Below are 20,354 nucleotides of genomic sequence, written 5' to 3' on the forward strand. Positions count from 1 at the left end.
TTACTTTTAAAGAACACTCATCCGTTTGTCCAGGAGCAGATACCGTGTATACCGGTGCTGCGGTCAGATAAGCGTAATGCATGCGCGAGTTCCCTGAAGCAGCAAGTGACTGTAAATATAGACGATGTTCTCATTCGGGAGTTCAATTAGCCCAAGTGGTTCCTAGGCACTGATCTAAAGTCAATTTAGAGTTTCCCCTGACCTGAATTTGGGGAGTTAAAGCTGGTCCTAGATCTGTGCAAAATGTCCATAAGGGCTGGATAGGTAGCCTAGGGAGGGGTCGGAAAACGCACTAAAGGAGGGAGGGAATAATGAGAGAGGAGGGGAATTGGTTAGCGGGAGAGAAGTCATTCAGTTTCTGCTGCGCTTCAAACGCAAGCCACCTTCCGTGCAGCTTTGCTTCGCAATAACTTTTTACTAAATGACTAAAAGCAAAACTTTTTCTCAGAAACTGTAGCTTATTTGAACGTCGGGAAAATAACAGCAGGCTCACAGATGTGCCTCGGAGTGCCTTAGCACATTTACAAGAATTATAAAGTGAATAGCAGCTGCTTTTGGACATACTTGAAAGCAATATATAAGTGCTATCAATCAGGGGACTATAGTATCGATGTTGAAGTGAAGACGGGTTGGAGATATCGTCTCCCGCTGTAGCCTAACTATGGGTCGATAGTATGGACTTACCCGACTCTGGAGAGGGACAGTGCGTCAAGGCTGATCGGAATTTACTTCTCCGCTATTCTTGTGGAATAAAAGTTCATTGACAAACGGGAGGATTATTTACCGAGTTTCACTTAGAAGTTAGGTTTTGTTGTTTCGTGTGGAGGGATGGCGGGACTAGTTGTGTTTATTTTCCTGTGGGTGTTGACATGGTTCGGGGAAGTTCGGTGTGCATCATACCCGCAGCGGTATAATCTCTACTCCGGACAGACCCAGGCGCTGCCACAGAACGGCGTCCGGGCGGCAAGCAGACACAGGTAATACACACACAAAGACACAGACAGACACAAACACACAACGCACTCACGCACTCTCACTTCACTCACTCTGATGTCAAACGGTATACCAAACATATGGCAGAAGCTGATGTTGATGCGTTGAATCTGTCAAAGCTGATTACTCAGCTAAAGAGCTCAACTCTGTGAAAGGAGCAGGCTAGAAATGTGTGTCTCATTTGGAGTGCAGGTGTAACACGATAAAGGAATTCAGGGGTAAAGAAAACAATAATTTGTGTTTAAATTACCCACAACCGTTATTCTCTAAGAAACTGGGCTATTAGTTGTTTTACTACTAAGGTGCTTCTTTCTTTTCTCACCCATGAAGTCTAAACTATAAACATCAAAGATAGTCTGCTGGAGTAGTGTCTCTCTCTCTCTCTCTCTCTCTCTCTCGCTCTCTCTCTCTCTCTTTTTCTCTCTCTCTCTCTGCCTCTCTCTCTCTCTCTCTCTCTCTCTCTCTCTCTCTCTCTCTCTCTCTCTCTCTCTCTCTCTCTCTCTCTGTGTGTGTTGCTGAGAGTGAGACTAAATGTAACACAGATGAGCAGTCCTTCCCTCATCCAAATGTTCCATGAAAACAGCCTTTCTCCTCCCACTCACTGAGGGGGCTTACAGGAGCTCTATAAAGGAGTCATAGTGTCTAATAACCCCAGTGAATCACACATACACACACGCACGCACGCACACACACACATGCACACACACGCACACACACACCAACGCACACACACTCCAACGCACACAAGGCTTCCCTCATTGTCTGTAGGGCTTCCCCCATCGTCTGTATGAGTTCCCCCATTGTCTGTAGGGCTTCCCTCATCGTCTGTAGGGCTTCCCCCATCGTCTGTACGAGTTCCCCCATTGTCTGTAGGGCTTCCCCCATCGTCTGTAGGGCTTCCCCCATCGTCTGTAGGGGTTCCCCGATCGTCTGTATGAGTTACCCCATTGTCTGTAGGGCTTCCCTCATCGTCTGTAGGGCTTCCCCCATCGTCTGTATGAGTTCCCCCATTGTCTGTAGGGCTTCCCTCATCGTCTGTAGGGCTTCCCCCATCGTCTGTAGGGCTTCCCCCATCGTCTGTAGGGGTTCCCCCATCGTCTGTACGAGTTCCCCCATTGTCTGTAGGGCTTCCCTCATCGTCTGTAGGGTTTCCCCATCGTCTGTATGAGTTCCCCCATTGTCTGTAGGGCTTCCCTCATCGTCTGTAGGGCTTCCTCCATCGTCTGTACGAGTTCCCCCATTGTCTGTAGGGCTTCCCCCATCGTATGTAGGGCTTCCCCCATCGTCTGTAGCGGTTCCCCCATCGTCTGTACGAGTTCCCCCATTGTTTGTAGGGCTTCCCTCATCGTCTGTAGGGCTTCCCCCATCGTCTGTATGAGTTCCCCCATTGTCTGTAGGGCTTCCCTCATCGTCTGTAGGGCTTCCCCCATCGTCTGTAGGGCTTCCCCCAACGTCTGTAGGGGTTCCCCCATCGTCTGTACGAGTTCCCCCATTGTCTGTAGGGCTTCCCTCATCGTCTGTAGGGCTTCCCCCATCGTCTGTATGAGTTCCCCCATCGTCTGTAGGGCTTCCCCCATCGTCTGTAGGGGTTCCCCCATCGTCTGTAGGGGTTCCCCCATCGTCTGTACGAGTTCCCCCATTGTCTGTAGGGCTTCCCTCATCGTCTGTAGGGCTTCCCCCATCGTCTGTAGGGCTTCCCCCATCGTCTGTAGGGGTTCCCCCATCGTCTGTATGAGTTCCCCCATTGTCTGTAGGGCTTCCCTCATCGTCTGTAGGGCTTCCCCCATCGTCTGTACGAGTTCCCCCATTGTCTGTAGGGCTTCCCTCATCGTCTGTTGGTAGATAATGGTGCTTGCAATGCCAGGGTAGTGGGTTTGATTATCGGGACCACCCGTACGTAAAATGTAAATGCACGCATGATAGTAAGTTGCTTTGGATAAAAGCATCTGCTAAATGGCATGTATTATTATTATTATTATTATTATTATTATTATTATTATTATTATTATTATTATTATTAATATTATTGTAAAAGCGGCCATGCAGTCAGTAGACCATAACTTACTGTGTGACCACTTTTACAATGATATTATTATATATCTATTCCATTTAGCGATCAGGAGATACAGATAATAACATTTAACAATAAAACATGAAATATAAACAGATACATGTGACCTAGTGAGATATACATGGCGGAAGCTCAACCAAGCTAGTTGTTTGACTACTTTCTTATGGCATTTTCGCTGGCACCAAAAGTTTAAAAAGTGTTGCTAGGGGACAGAATGCGGTCGGACCATCACATACTGTCCTTTACTCTTACAGAATTTCCACGTGGGCGAGGATATTGGAACTGGAATTAAAGTCTACTGGATGACACTTGTTTTTAACCAAGACAGAATTTATAACTGACTTTTTCCCTACGTAACATAGGTACAGCAGGACCCCTTATTGTATGGGACACTTTTAAATGTGCCTTTAGAGGCCATGCAATTCAAAACTCATATTTGAAACAAAACCAATTTAGGTGAAGTGTGATCATGCTAACAAAGGATATAGAGGAACTAACAGTACAGACAGATACCAATAAAAACTGTACCATAGCGGCACAGAATAAGTTAGAGGAAAAACAAAAAATAAATGGAGGAACTTATTCAAGAAAGATCAAGTGTAATATATTATAAAAATAAAGCGAACTGGATGGAATATGGGGAAAAATTCACAAAATATTGTTTAATCATCAACATAGAAATGCTACCAAAAAGAATGTCCAGAAACTTGTGTCGTGGAAATTCTAATTAAGCAATGAGGAGAGACAAGGTCAATCACCAATCAGGATATTACTTTATTCATAAAGTATTAGTAAAGGAGCAGGTCACACCACACACTCAAATGAACAGAGTGAGTGCTCTGCAATAATGAAGCTGGTCGACCCCACACTCTTGAGTGTTGGGCAGAGAGCTTTGAAATACAGAGATAAACAGAGGTCTTATATAGTAGACCTATAAATGCTTAGTCATGGCTGGTTCCACCACAACTGTCTCAATGTGTTGAACCAACAGATATCTACTGGATGAGGTGGCCAAATATTCGGTGTCCTCTGTGTTCTCATGCGAGTACTAAGTACTGTCAGCTCTTAGAATAGAGGATAAGGAGAGACTTCGTTCGGAACAGAGACACCTTGCATCCGAACATTCAAATTTCAGCGTGCAGAGGGTGGATGTTGGGGCGACAGGTAGCTTAGTGGTTAAGAGCGTTGTGCCAGTAACCGAAAGGTCGCTGGTTCTAATCCCCGAGCCGACTAGGTGAAAAATCTGTCGCTGTGCCCTTGAGCAAGGCACTTAACCTGAATTGCTCCTGTAAGTCGCTCTGGATCAGAGTGTCTGCTAAATGACAAAAAAAAAAAAAAAGTAAGAACATGAGATTTGCACAGCCGTGATGGATCAGGCACAGAGTTATGTTAAAACAGCAACTTACACAACCAGAGTAACAGGATTATACCTATCATTTACAATTTAGCAGACGCTCTTATCCAGAGCGACTTACAGGAGCAATTAGGTCTTGCTCAAGGGCACATAGACAGACTTTTCACCTAGGCGATTAGAACCAGCGACCTTTCGGTTACTTGCACAACGCTCTTAACCACTAAGCTATCTACCGCCCCTGTTACAAATGACGGAGTGATCCATGATTCACCAAACTATATTTTGAAAGAGGAAGCAAAGTACTTTAATCATGTGTTTTCGTTTCAGTCTCCTCCATATCCACTAACTGAAGTTAATTGTAAGGATTTTTGTATCTATTAATGAACAGCTGTACAGAAAGACTCATGTGAAGGCCAAATTACAAAAGAGGAACTTCTTGACGCAATTAAAGCCTTTAAGTTCGGGAAAAACTCTAGGGATGAGGTATATCAAACTTTTTTTGATCTACTCAAAGATCCACTATTAGCATGTTTTAACCACTCCTTTAAAAATGGTAAACTATCAGATACTCAGCAAGATGGTCTGATTTCACTATTACTGAAACAGGACCCAGGTGGTAAATATAAAGTTACAGTCCAACTAAAAAACTAGAGCCCCCTTACACTTCATTGTTGTGATGCCAAAATCCAAGACAAAATGCATAGCGCATAGAATTAAAAAGGTAGTGTCGGATATTATGCATGACATGATCTCTGACCTGAGGAGTGATCTCTGACCTGACGAGTGTGACTCTGACTCCCTGCCTGTCTGATGAGGAGTTAGAAAACATAGAGCAGTTTTTCTCAGTCCTGGTCCTGGGGACCCAAATGGACCCACATTGTCGTTTTTTCCCTAGCACTCCGACACCTGCTTGGACTGATGATGAGTTTATTGGTTGAATCAACTTTGTTATCACAAGGGCATTAACAGAAATGTGCACCCCTTTGGCTCCCTAGGACCATGATTAGGAAACACTGACATTATTAACACTGTGGACCCCTGAGGGACATGCAGATACAGTATCTGACGCCTTTGACCACAGCATGATAATGCGCCCATCTCTGACTGGCACTGATGGCAACTGTTGAACTTTGAACTCCAGGTTTATAAGATGGCGCCGACAGACATGACAGCTCTGCTTCTAGCTCCTAATATTTTTTTTTACAAGCATTTCACTACCACCCGCAATAACATCTGCTAAATATGTGTATGTGACCAATATAATTTGATTTGATTTGATTTATAGCTGAGGAAGGATGAGCTTCTGCCTGAACACATAACGCAGGCTCTTCAACTGTAAGAGTACCGGGTCGTTCCACTAAACGAGTGCCCTTTGATATTTTAAGTTGAAATTGTGCACCAATATTGAACTTTAAAAGCCAGTTATATGCCCTTTAATATAGACCTCATGGAGAATTCAATCAATCAGATTTTTCTATATGGATAAAGGCTTGCTAAAGTGCCAAAATTCAGCATTTTGACATGGCCTTCCGTCAACCCTGTGTTACGTTTAGGAAGATTTCAACCCACTTAAAACAAAAAAGTATCTAAGTTTGACCATCATTGTAAAGCCCTAGTTATTGTGTTGCTTTGACAAAGTCATTTCTGAAGATTATTATTTATTTAATGTGATTAGTGATTAATTTATGGCTGTCGCTCATTCTAAGGGCGAACCTGTTGCGTGAACTGAACTCTCATTCAAAATATATTTTTTAGAAGAAACATTGAACATCTAATAGTCAAATCATAGTGTAAATGCAGGTGAGCTGGTTTGACACTTTTTTGCCATTTTCAGGTGTTTGGTGGTGGAAAACTGAGTGGGTCGAACACAACATGTCAACCCTGTTAACCATACAAAGACAGGATAGTAATTTTTTAGCAAAACATTTTTAGGTGAAGCTTGCATTTAAAACACCCTTGCACACAAATCAAATCAAATTGTATTTATCACATGCGCCAAATACAACTGGAGTAGACTTTACAGTGAAATGCTTGCTTACGAACTTTTCCCAACGATGCAGAAAAATAAATATATAAATTGTAATTAACACAATGGGAATAATATAAAATACACAAGGATGGAGCTGTAAACAGGGAGTACCAGTACCAGATCAAAGTGGAGCTATATACAGGGAATACTAGTACCAGATCAACGTGCAGAGGTACGACATACTTGAGGTAGATATGTAAAATAAGGCAGTGACTAGGCAACAGGATAGATAATAATACGAGTAAAATAAAGAACAGAGCAGCAGCAGCAAATGATGAGTGTAAAAGTGTGTGTGTGTGTGTGTGTGTATGTAGGGTTTATGAATGTGTGAGGGTTTTGTGTGGGAGTGACAGTGTAGTGTGTGTGAGTGAGTGTGTATGTGGCCCCGTGTAGCTCAGTTGGTAGAGCATGGCGCTTGCAATGCCAGGGTTGTGGGTTCGTTTCCCACGTGGGGCCAGTATGAAAAAATGTGTGCACTCACTAACTGTATGTCGCTTTGGATAAGAATGTCTGCTAAATGACTAAAAATGTAAATGTATATGGTGTGTATATAAAGTCTAGTGAGTGTGCGTAGGGTCAGTGCAGATAGTTTGGGTACCATTAATTGACTATTTAGCAGTCTTTTGGCTTGGGGGTAGAAGCTGTCTCGGAGCCTGTTGATTCGAGAGCTGATGCTCCGGCACCATTTGCCGGACGGTAGCATGAAATGAACAGTCAATGGCAGGGTTCTTCAATTCCGGTCCTGGAGGGCCGAAACACCTCTGTTTTTCATCCTCTCCTTTTAATCAGGGGCTAATTCAGACCTGGGACACCAGGTGAGTGCAATTAACTACCAGGTAGAAATAAAAAACAGAAGTGTTTCGGCCCTCCAGGACCGGAATTGAAGAACCCTTGTCTATGGCTTGGGTGGCTGGAGTCTTTGACAATTTTCTGGGCCTTTCTCTGACACCGCCTGTGATAGAGGTCCTGGATGGCAGGGAGCTCGGCCCCAGTGATGTACTGGGCTGTCCGCACCACCCTTTGTAGCGCTTTGCAGTCAAGGGCGGTGCAATTGCCATACCAAGCGGTGATGCAGCCAGTCAAGATGCTCTCGATGGTGCAGCTGTAGAACTTTTTGAGGATCTGAGAGCACACGCCAAATATTTTCAGCCACCTGAAGGGGAAGAGGCGCAGGGAACAGGGAGCACAGGAGGGGACTAAGTACACAACTCTGAGGGGCCCCCATGTTGAGGGTTAGCATGGTGGAGATGTTGTTGTCTACCCTCACCACCTGGAGCCGACCCGTCAGGAAGTCCAGTATCTAGTTGCAGAGGGAGAGGTTCAGTCCCAGGGTCCCTAGCTTGGTGATGAGCTTGCAGGGGACTATGGTGTTGAACTCCAAGCTTCCATTCCCCCTTTCACGAGGGGATTTATGGCTGATTTAAGATGAACTCGTCAACCCTGTTACGGTCAACCCTGTTACTTTATCTGGCACTTAATAGGTTTTTATTTAACCTCTTGAGATGGTAAAACATGTTTTTTATGAAGTTGAACATGTGGTCTTCATGACAGAATGTTAAAATGAGTTACACTTCTCAAGAGGCACCGAATCGGTGGAATTCCCTACCGTCAATTCCCATGCAAATCAGAGTGAGCTATGTACCATATAGTTAATACACATTTAGTATGGGTTTGTGTGTTATTGTAGTGCTAGGGCAGTGTTTCCCAACTTAAGCCCTCCAGTACCCCAACAGCACACATTTTTGTTGTAGCCCCAGACAAAAATACCTGATTCAACTCATTGAGGACTTGATGATTAACTGATATGTTGAATCAGTTGTGCTTGTCGGGGGCTACAACACAAATGTGTGCTGTTGGTGATACTCAAGGACTGGAGTTGAGAAACACTGTGCTAGGGGTCCAAACTTTTTGTCAAAGATGGGTGCTTGTGTTTGTTGATGTACTTTGGCTGTCTGTGAAATGGACAGTCTGTTTGGGGAGTAGGCTCCAGGAATTTTTAGCCTGTTTGGGGATCAGTAAACTGAGTCTGAGCGCCAGGGCTTTTTAGCCTGTTTGGGGATCAGTAAGCCGAGTCTGGGTGCCGGGGTTTTCTAGCCTGTTTGGGGAGCAGTAAACTGAGTCTGGGTGCCGGGGCTTTTTAGCCTGTTTGGGGAGCAGTAAACTGAGTCTGGGTGCCGGGGCTTTCTAGCCTGTTTGGAGAGCAGTGAACTGAGTCTGGATGCCAGGGCTTTCTAGCCTGTTTGGGGAGCAGTAAGCTTTGTCTAGTAAGCTGTTTGGGTGCCAGGGCTTTCTAGCCTGTTTGAACTCTTTGTTATAACAGATGTCAAAATATTCCACAAGAAGTGTGTGTGTATGTGTGTGTTTGTGTGTGTGGAGTTGAGCCTATTGACTTTTTAAGTAGATTTATTTCTCCCGCTGTGCTACATCTTGTTTTTCTGTCTTCTGAATGACTGACTGGTCGATGGGGTTTGACTCGTGATGCATGCATCAAATATGTATTTTAAAGGAAAGCCACAAAACCATAATCACATTTATCAAAGAATGCAGCACTCAGATGGAACAGAGATTTTATGCTCAGGGTCTCTGAAATAGGAACTTCTCAATGCCCTCTGCTCAACTCTCATGCTCTGCTCTGCCAAAATATTTTAGCTCTCAAGTCAGCTTTCTTCTCAACTGTGTGCATTCAACTTTTGGTGATGTCTTCTAACTTTCGCAGAGGGTATTATTTTCTGTCCACTTTACAAACTATAAACTGTAAATGAACACTTAACATTTCCCAATAACTGAAGTGTTTTTCCAAAAATATGAATAATTGTAGTAGAAAATGTAGGTAAATTACTTACTTTGAAGAAATAACAAAATCATCGATTGAAAATGTTGTGAACTGGGACACAGGTATGGAAGACACCAGTCCAGCCCCTACCCTGCCTGAGGGCATGGTTACTAATGGTCAGACACAGTGAGCCGAGGGCATGCCTGGTCCACAGCTTTATACGGGGTTACCAGTGGTGGTGGGATACAGGTCAGAGATCAAGGGACAAGGGTCAAAACACAGGTGTCCTGTAAAATGATGACCTCCACTTGAACCCAGTACTTGGAGGACAGGTAGAAGTTCTCTGTTGACACAGATGTAGGATCAGCTAACCCTCCCATAATCCTAACCTTAACCACCAGTGGGAAAAAGACTAACCTTAACCACCAGTGGGAGAAATACTAACCTGACTATAGAAGGGCGTCTAGGTTGATCTGGTTTGGAGCAGGGGTGCCGAACACCTTGAAGGTTGTAGTGTCTGCTGGTTTTCATCTTTCATTTCTAATCTGAGACTGATTAGCGAATACCTGGACAACGTGTTGAGTCTCAAGTAGATCAATGACATTCTCTGGAAAAAGGGTTACCAGCAGGACTGTGACTCATGAGGGCTAGAGTTGGTCACCCCTGATTTAACAACACAATTCCAGCCATATTGAGACCTGGCAAGAGAAATGGGTGTGAAAAGGCAAGAGATCACCAATTCAACAGTTTAGACATTTATTGGAGTTATTTGATCTTAGGCAAAGAAACACTGGATATAACAATGTCTGTGTTTGGGTTGTGTGTTCTTATAGGAGTTAGCAACAGATTTATCGCACCCCTGGCCGTCACTCCTACGCCACACTCGTCCCTCAACCGATCTGTTTTGTCGGACGTGGAGCTCATATTAACATTTAATTATTCCACAGCATCCGCCGTTCAAACAAATGACAACATAGTTCCTTATTTTTTATATCACTGCGCTCTCACATGACTCTCCGTGAAAAAGGCAGAATAACTAGCTAAATTGTTACAAACGTTGTGATTTAATTGTTTGCAATTGTGAGAAAATACAAAACGAAGCGGTTGCTTTCTCCGCAAAAAATGATGTGCAAGGACGTCGGTTGCCACTGCCAGTGCAGTGACGTGATCAGCTGCTTAGCTTACTGTCAGAAATCAGCCCGTAGATCGGCATGTTTCTCCGCGATCGCTAACGTTACTTTTTGTCGTTGGGTCAGCTGAGCAGTCAGCAAATGACACTGGCTGAACAGCTGCTTCATTAAAACTCATAATAATGTAAGCAGAAACTACAGTAGCTTGCTAGCTAGCTTTTTGTCGGAAGCATTCAACATTGTGTGTGCAGCACTAAGTAGGTGGTTGGTTAGCAGCATCGTTTCTGTGGCTGACTCAGTAGCAAGCTAATGTTGGCCATTTTTATGCTAGCATTTGTGCCCATTGTCAAACTTCAGAAATACTGCTCATTGAAGCACACAACTCATTAGCTAGATGTGAACTGGTGCGACTAAGACGTCCTTAACCAAAACACATCAACATTATTTACAGATGTATTGTTTTAGCATTGATTAATTCAGCCTATTTTGAGGATGAAATGGGGTTCATTAGGCGATGGCACCTAGCTAATATTTTCAAACGTTAGACAGCACAATGTAGCCAAATTACTTTCAAGCTATCCCATAACTCTTTGCGAGAAATGAGACAGATCATTGCAGGCGGAATCGACACGCTATCTGACATAAGCCAATGACCCCTAGCTAGATCCACAACATCAAAGCTGCTTCGCTAACACCTTTCAACACTGGTGCTGATAAATGGTTCAATAAGTCAGTGTCTCTCAGGCCTTTCGTGCCCTTTCTGTCTCGGGTTCTCTGGGTTCTCCGAGTTTTCTTTGGAATGTGTTGCTCTTTGTCATGGAAGAGGCCTGTGCAATTCTGGTCAGGCTCATTCAAGATGATGTGGTTGGTGGACAGCTCATTTTCCCTGTGTGTGTTTGTGTGAATGTGTGTGTGTTTGTGTATTGGGATGTGGAATTTGAGACAAGTGGGAGTGGAGTTGCTAGGCGGGGGATAGAATGACGTTCAAAGATAAAAGTAAAAAAATAAAGTCCCACATGGTGGCCTGGCGGTTGGGAGCTTGGGCCGGTGGCTGATAGGTTGCTGGTTCGGGTTCCCGTTTTTTACCATGTGGGAGATCTGTCGACGTTCCCTTGAGCAGGGCATTGACCCTGGTTGCTTCTGTGGGTCGCTCTGGATGGGAGTCTGTTGGATGACTGAATATGATGTAAATGTTGAGGGGCTTCACTGCAAGTATATTGTATGTTTTAATATTTAAAAAAAAAAGTGTTTCTGTTGCATTGTGTTAGTTTGGTGTGTATTCAGCCATTCAGGCCTTGATGGCAGGGTGGGAGCTTCCTATAGACCCATGTTTACTACAGTCCATTACATTGTGTTAGTTTGGTGTGTATTCAGCCATTCACGCCCTGATGGCAGGGTGGGAGCTTCCTATAGCTCATGTTTACTACAGTCCATCACATTGTGTTAGTTTGGTGTGTATTCAGCCATTCAGGCCCTGATGGCAGGGTGGGAGCTTCCTATAGCTCATGTTTACTACAGTCCATTACATTGTGTTAGTTTGGTGTGTATTCAGCCATTCACGCCCTGATGGCAGGGTGGGAGCTTCCTATAGCTCATGTTTACTACAGTCCATCACATTGTGTTAGTTTGGTGTGTATTCAGCCATTCAGGCCCTGATGGCAGGGTGTGTATTACAGTCCATCAGTGTTAGGGTACTGCTGATTGATTTCCCACTATCTGTTTTATCCTCTTTATTATATTCCAGATGTTTTGTGCATTTAGTGACATTCAGTGCATTTAGTGACTTTATTGCACTTTAATGACTTTTAGTGCATTTAGTGACTTAGTGCACTTTTAGTGACTTTTAGTGTATATAAGAAGTTCTTCTCAGTTAGTTAGGTATCCATATTGATAGCATTGTCTTGATGACTGTCTCCCTTCTCTCTCTCTCTCTCTCTCTCTCTCTCTCTCTCTCGCTCTCTCTCTCTCTCTCTCTCTCTCTCTCTCTCTCTTTAACCCACTTCCTTCCTTCCTTCCTTCCTTCCTTCCTTCCTTCCTTCCTTCCTTCCTTCCTTCCTTCCTTCCTTCCTTCCTTCCTTCCTTCCTTCCTTCCTTCCTTCCTTCCTTCCTTCCTTCCTTCCTTCCTTCCTTCCTTCCTTCCTTCCTTCCTTCCTTCCTTCTCTCTCTCTCTCTCTCTCTCACTCTCTCTCTGCCTCTCTCTGTCTCTCTCTCTCTCACTCTCTTATTCTCTCACTCTCTCTCTCCCCTCACTCTCTGAGTTGTGTTTCCTCAGAGAGTGATTCTGCTAATTCTCACATTATTACACCTGCAAGGCACCATTGAGGTAGTTATCGCCGCAGTATTGGGACATTTATTTAGAAATGTCTACCAAAATTGCTCTCTCAAATTCACTCTCTTCAAGTCTCTCAATCTCTCTTTCTCTCTCTCTCTCTCTCTCTCTCTCTCTCTCTCTCTCTCTCTCTCTCTCTCTCTCTCTCTCTCTCTCTCTCTCTCTCTCTATCTCTCTCAGTGGCAGTTATCTTGATGCCAGGCTGAAGACTTGGCTGCTTCTCTAAAGTGGTTCCAGCTGTGGTGATATGTTGTGGTTCCAGCTGTGGTGATATGTAGGGGTTCCAGCTGTAGTGATATGTAGTGGTTTCTAGCTGTAGTGATATGTAGTGGTTTCTAGCTGTAGTGATATGTAGTGGTTCCAGTTGTGGTGATATGTAGTGGTTCCAGCTGTAGTGATATGTAGTGGTTCCAGCTGTGGTGATATGTAGTGGTTCCAGCTGTAGTGATATGTAGTGGTTCCAGCTGTGGTGATATGTAGTGGTTCCAGCTGTAGTGATATGTATTGGTTCCAGCTGTGGTGATATGTTGTGGTTCCAGCTGTGGTGATATGTAGTGGTTCCAGCTGTGGTGATATGTAGTGGTTCCAGTTGTAGTGATATGTAGTGGTTTCTAGCTGTAGTGATATGTAGTGGTTCCAACTGTGGTGATGTGTAGTTATTCCAGCTGTAGTGATATGTAGTGGTTCCAGTTGTAGTGATATGTAATGGTTCCAACTGTGGTGATGTGTAGTTATTCCAGCTGTAGTGATATGTAGTGGTTCCAGTTGTAGTGATATGTAGTGGTTCCAGTTGTAGTGATATGTAGTGGTTTCTAGCTGTAGTGATATGTAGTGGTTTCTAGCTGTAGTGATATGTAGTGTTTTCTAGCTGTAGTGATATGTAGTGGTTCCAGCTGTGGTGATATGTAGTGGTTCCAGCTGTAGTGATATGTAGTGGTTCCAGTTGTAGTGATGTGTAGTGGTTCCAGTTGTAGTGATATGTAGTGGTTCCAGTTGTAGTGATATGTAGTGGTTCCAGTTGTAGTGATATGTAGTGGTTTCTAGCTGTAGTGATATGTAGTGGTTTCTAGCTGTAGTGATATGTAATGGTTTCTAGCTGTAGTGATATGTAGTGGTTTCTAGCTGTAGTGATATGTAGTGGTTCCAGCTGTAGTGATATGTAGTGGTTCCAGTTGTAGTGATATGTAGTGGTTCCAGTTGTAGTGATATGTAGTGGTTTCTAGCTGTAGTGATATGTAGTGGTTCCAGTTGTAGTGATATGTAGTGGTTCCAGTTGTAGTGATATGTAGTGGTTCCAGCTGTGGTGATATGTTGTGGTTCCAGCTGTGGTGATATGTAGTGGTTCCAGCTGTGGTGATATGTAGTGGTTCCAGTTGTAGTGATATGTAGTGGTTCCAGTTGTAGTGATATGTAGTGGTTCCAGCTGTAGTGATATGTAGTGGTTCCAGTTGTAGTGATATGTAGTGGTTTCTAGCTGTAGTGATATGTAGTGGTTTCTAGCTGTAGTGATATGTAGTGGTTTCTAGCTGTAGTGATATGTAGTGGTTTCTAGCTGTAGTGATATGTAGTGGTTTCTAGCTGTAGTGATATGTAGTGGTTCCAGCTGTAGTGATATGTAGTGGTTCCAGCTGTAGTGATATGTCGTGGTTCCAGCTGTGGTGATATGTAGTGGTTCCAGCTGTGGTGATATGTAGTGGTTCCAGCTGTGGTGATATTTAGGGGTTCCAGCTGTGGTGATATGTAGTGGTTCCAGCTGTAGTGATATGTAGTGGTTCCAGTTGTAGTGATATGTAGTGGTTCCAGCTGTAGTGATATGTAGTGGTTCCAGCTGTGGTGATATGTAGTGGTTTCTAGCTGTAGTGATATGTAGTGGTTCCAGTTGTAGTGATATGTAGTGGTTCCAGTTGTAGTGATATGTAGTGGTTCCAGTTGTAGTGATATGTAGTGGTTTCTAGCTGTAGTGATATGTAGTGGTTCCAGTTGTAGTGATATGTAGTGGTTCCAGTTGTAGTGATATGTAGTGGTTCCAGTTGTAGTGATATGTAGTGGTTCCAGTTGTAGTGATATGTAGTGGTTCCAGTTGTAGTGATATGTAGTGGTTCCAGCTGTAGTGATATGTAGTGGTTCCAGTTGTAGTGATATGTAGTGGTTTCTAGCTGTAGTGATATGTAGTGGTTTCTAGCTGTAGTGATATGTAGTGGTTTCTAGCTGTAGTGATATGTAGTGGTTTCTAGCTGTAGTGATATGTAGTGGTTCCAGCAGTAGTTATAGTTAGTGGTTCCAACATTGCAGCGGGAAGTAGTGTGGTAAGATGGTAAAACTGCAAGAATTTGTATCCTTCCAATAAAAAAAAAACGATATTTCCGTTGTATTATTGATAGAAATTATCATGGGATCGGGGTAGAGCAGAAATAAAAACATGTCCCTATGTTTATATATTGGCCCCATTCTGCATGGAGAGCTCTCTGATCTGTTTTATAAGCGGGGCGCTCGTGATATGCCTTATAACAAATGATAAAAACACTATTGCTTGTATTTCGAGGTGTAGCATATGCACAACCTTAAAGCCTATTTTCCTTATTGGTTTTTACTTGGTTGTACACTCAGTGTATTTTGGCCAAAGAAAATGTTTCAACAGAATGAAACAAAACACTTTCAAACTAGTTTAATGTTTTGAACAGGCTATACTGCTGCAATTACCAAGAAAGGCTAGTGCCTACCTCACCCAACAAATGACATCAATAGGCCACTGGGTTCCAGCTGTAGCGAAAGGCAGTGTTAGGTAGACTGCTGTGTTGTTCAGTCAGATCCATGACTTTGTCCACAGTTGGTTGGTGACAGGGATATAGAACTACACACGAACGCACACACACACACACACACACACACATACACACACACACACACACACACACACACACACACATACACACACACACACACACACACACACACACACACACACACACACACACACACACACACACACACACACACACACACACACACACACACACACACACACACACACACACACATACACACACACACACATACACACACACACACACACACACACACACACACACACACACGTACGTACGCACGTACACACACACACACACACACACACACACACACACACACGTACGTACGCACGTACACACACGCACGCACGCATGCACGCACGCACGCACGCACACACGCACACACACACACACACACACACACACGTACACACACACACACGTACGTACGCACGTACACGAACGCACGCACGCACGCACGCACACACACACACACACACACACACCCACATATACACACACGTGTGTGTGCACGTGCACACTAACCTCCAAGTGCATTTGAGATGGTGCAGAAGTTTGTCCTCATCATCCACCGTCCACTGTCCTGTTTATGGATGAACCAGCTGACACTGTTTAAGTGTGACGGTCAGGAAAGTCTGTGTCACAAACAACCCTGTTTACCTGAAGGGACCAGATATGGAACAGTTTAAGGTAGGGCTTCCCAAACCTCTCTAGGAGGTTGACCCACCTAGAACATCAACACATTAAAGCTAATGTTTCTATCCACAAAACCATGATCCAATAATAAATCCAGTAATTGACTGCAGCCCACCAGTATGTGCTGACCCAGAATGGGAAGCCCTGGTTTGGGGTTTAGAGTCTGTGGGTTGGCTGTGACCAGAGAACTGAGGATTTGTGTCCCTGGCATGAGTTAGATACATCTGTCCTGTTTCTCCTCAACTCTCTCTCTTCCCCCCTCTCCCCCTGTCCCTTCCCCCCTCTCCCTCTCTCTTCCCCCCTCACCCCATCTCTCTTCCCCTCTCTCTCTTCCCTCCTCTCCCCCTCTCCCCCCTCTCCCCCTCTCTCTTCCCCCCTCTCCCTCTCTCTCTTCCCCCTCTCGCCCTCTCCCCCTCGCCCTCTCTCTCTTCCCCCTTTTCCCCTCTCTCTTCCCCCTCTCCCTTCTCTTCTCCCTCTCTCCCTCTTTGTCTTCCCCCTCTCCTCCTCTCTCTTCCCTCTCTCCCCTCCCCCCTCTCCCTCTCTCTCTCCCCCCTCTCCCTCTCTCTCTTCCCCCCTCTCCCTCTCTCTTCCCCCCTCACCCCCTCTCCCCTCCCCTCTCTCTCTTCCCCCTCTCTCCCCTCTCTCTCTTCCCCCCTCTCCCTCTCTCTCTTCTCCCTATCTCTTCCCCCTCTCCCCTCCCTCTCTCTCTTCCCCCCTCTCTCCCTCTCTCTCTTCCCCCTCTCTCTTCCCTCTCTCTCTTCCCTCTCTCTCTTCCCCCTCTCTCTTCCCCCCTCTCCCTCTCTCTCTTCTCCCTATCTCTTCCCCCTCTCTCTTCCCCCCTCTCCCTCTCTCTCTTCTCCCTATCTCTTCCCCCTCTCTCTTCCCTCTCTCTCTTCCCCCTCTCTCTTCCCTCTCTCTCTTCCCCCTCTCTCTTCCCCCTCTCTCTTCTCCCTATCTCTTCCCCCTCTCTCTCTTCCCCCTCTCTCTTCCCCCTCTCTCTTCCCCCCTGTCCCTCTCTCTCCCCCCTCTCCCTCTATCTTCCCCCCTCACCCCATCTCCCCTCCCCTCTCTCTCTTCCCCCTCTCCCCTCTCTCTCTTCCCCCCTCTCCCTCTCTCTCTTCTCCCTATCTCTTCCCCCTCTCTTCCCCCTCTCTCTTCCCCCCTCTCACTATCTCTCTTCCCCCCTCTCCCTCTCTCTTCCCCCTCTCTCTTCCCCCCCTTTTCCTCCTCTCTACTTCAGCTGTAGTGTTTGTCCTCAGCCGATCTCTTCTCGTAGCTGACGGAGGTCCTGTTTAGAGAAGAAACAGATGCCACGGAGTGAGAATATGACAGGCCCTCTCCCTCCCCCTTCTCTCCCTTATCTCTCACTCTCTCTCCCCCTTCTCTCCCTCAATCTTTCCCTCTATCTCTCTCATCAGTCTGTCTGTTTTTCCTCCCTCTTACCTTCTCTCACCTGGAGATGTCCCCCCTGGATCTGCTGTTGTAGAACTCTGTCCCTCCCTCCCTCCCTCCCTCCCTTCCTAGTAAATGTGAGAACAGCCAAGTTGAGTGACCATTGTGCTATCCTTCCTCCCCCTCTCTCTTACTCTCTCCCTCCCTCCCTCCCTCCCTCCCTCCCTCCCTCCCTCCCTCCCTCCCTCCCTCCCTCCCTCCCTCCTCCCTCCCTCCCTCCCTCTCCCTCCCTCCCTCCCCCCTCCCTCCTCCCTCCCTCTCCTCCTCCCTCCCTCCCTCCCTACCTCCTTCCCTCCCCCTCCTTCCCTCCTTCCTTCCCACCCACCCTCCCTCCCTCCCTCCCTCCCTCCCTCTCTCTCCTTTTTTGTCTCTCTCTCTCTCTCTGACATGTGTTTGGGGATAACTGATAAGAGAACAACAGTCTTATCTACAGATCAGCATGTGAAATGAAATTGGACGAACACATCCCAGCGTATCCCAATATTGTTGTGCTGATAAGAGCGTGGGGTCCTGTGGCCAGCTGGTAATGATGTTTGTCCATGCCGGGAAGGTTCAGAGCCTGTTTTTTGTACTGGCCAGTGCTTACGTGTGCCAGAATCTGAAACTGGAAGGGCTGTCCCCTTTTTGCCTGTTTATTTATTTTGCACATTTGGTATTTATTTGTTTTCCAGATAGCACTTGTCCGAAAGGGACAAAGCCACACATGGTAAACTGTTCATTTGTGTTGCAGAACTTAGTCTTGAATACTCCCAGTGGTGTTATCCTGGTGATGGTTGATGTTGTGGATCCAGAGAGTATTTTAGCGTTGATTAAGAATGGACTGTCTTTTCGCTGATGACAGTACAATTATATTATTGTTCACCATTATCACTACATTTACATTCCTTTATAAAAGGAACTGAATCCACATCAACATTGTAGTGTTGGAAGGTGTTTGTCACGACTTCCTCCGAAGCTGCCTCCCTTCCTTGTTCGGACAGGCTTCGGCGTTCGTCGTCACCGGCCTACTAGCCACTGCCGCTCCATATCTCATCATTCCATTTGTCTTGTCTATTACACACACCTGGTTCATATCCCCTCATTAGTACATGCATAAGTGTTCCCTCTGCCCCCTTGTCCTTGTGGGTGATTGTTATTGTGGTCCTCTGTAGCTCAGCTGGTAGAGCACGGCTCTTTTAACGCCAAGGTAGTGGGTTCGATCCCCGGGACCACCCATACGCAAAAAAATAATAATGTATGCACGCATGACTGTAAGTCGCTTTGGATAAAAGCGCCTGCTAAATGGCATATTATTATTATTTGTGAGTTGAGTGAAGCTCGGTTGAGCTACCTGTACCTTGTATTTCCGGGGATATTGTTCCCTGTGTGCCTGTGTTTTGTTGACGCTATCCAGCGTAACTGAGTCCTACGGATTAAACTCTGTATTCGGTGATTTACCCTCCTGCGCCTGACTCCTTCAAATCACAGTCTCACAGTGTCCCAGATGTGTTGCGTGGCTGTGGATGGTGCAGAGAGAATTACAGAGTAACCAGGCAGTAAAGTAGTACTGCCCTGAGGCTGCTTCTCTTTATTAGCCTAAAATACCTCCCAGTACGTAATGTAGGCTAGCAGAGGACTGCCTGGAGAACAGACCTCCCAGTACGTAATGTAGGCTGGCAGAGGACTGCCTGGAGAAGAGACCTCCCAGTATGTAATGTAGGCTAGCAGAGGACTGCCTGGAGAACAGACCTCCCAGTACGTAATGTAGGCTAGCAGAGGACTGCCTGGAGAACAGACCTCCCAGTATGTAATGTAGGCTGGCAGAGGACTGCCTGGAGAAGAGACCTCCCAGTATGTAATGTAGGCTAGCAGAGGACTGCCTGGAGAACAGACCTCCCAGTACGTAATGTAGGCTGGCAGAGGACTGCCTGGAGAACAGACCTCCCAGTATGTAATGTAGGCTAGCAGAGGACTGCCTGGAGAAGAGACCTCCCAGTATGTAATGTAGGCTGGCAGAGGACTGCCTGGAGAACAGACCTCCCAGTACGTAATGTAGGCTAGCAGAGGACTGCCTGGAGAACAGACCTCCCAGTATGTAATGTAGGCTGGCAGAGGACTGCCTGGAGAACAGACCTCCCAGTACGTAATGTAGGCTAGCAGAGGACTGCCTGGAGAACAGACCTCCCAGTATGTAATGTAGGCTAGCAGAGGACTGCCTGGAGAACAGACCTCCCAGTATCTAATGTAGGCTAGCAGAGGACTGCCTGGAGAAGAGACCTCCCAGTATGTAATGTAGGCTAGCAGAGGACTGCCTGGAGAACAGACCTCCCAGTATGTAATGTAGGCTAGCAGAGGACTGCCTGGAGAACAGACCTCCCAGTATGTAATGTAGGCTGGCAGAGGACTGCCTGGAGAACAGACCTCCCACTACGTAATGTAGGCTAGCAGAGGACTGCCTGGAGAACAGACCTCCCAGTATGTAATGTAGGCTAGCAGAGGACTGCCTGGAGAACAGACCTCCCAGTATGTAATGTAGGCTGGCAGAGGACTGCCTGGAGAACAGACCTCCCAGTACGTAATGTAGACTAGCAGAGGACTGCCTGGAGAACAGACCTCCCAGTACGTAATGTAGGCTAGCAGAGGACTGCCTGGAGAACAGACATCCCAGTATGTAATGTAGGCTAGCAGAGGACTGCATGGAGAACAGACCTCCCAGTATG

At 45.8% G+C, this 20,354-nt stretch overlaps 1 protein-coding gene across 1 annotated transcript in view; it reads left to right on the top strand.

The window, feature by feature from the left end:
- Positions 1-373: 373 nt before the first annotated feature.
- LOC121544607 (EMILIN-1) overlaps positions 374-20,354 on the top strand; it is a 76,348-nt gene continuing 56,367 nt past the window's right edge. The window contains exon 1 of the mRNA XM_041854585.2: positions 374-977. Within this exon, the coding sequence (XP_041710519.1) occupies positions 829-977 (149 nt within the window). The 5' untranslated portion in view covers positions 374-828. The remainder of the gene's footprint in view (positions 978-20,354) is intronic.

This window comes from Coregonus clupeaformis, chromosome 29 (genome assembly GCF_020615455.1).
Source record: "Coregonus clupeaformis isolate EN_2021a chromosome 29, ASM2061545v1, whole genome shotgun sequence".
NCBI lineage: Eukaryota > Metazoa > Chordata > Actinopteri > Salmoniformes > Salmonidae > Coregonus > Coregonus clupeaformis.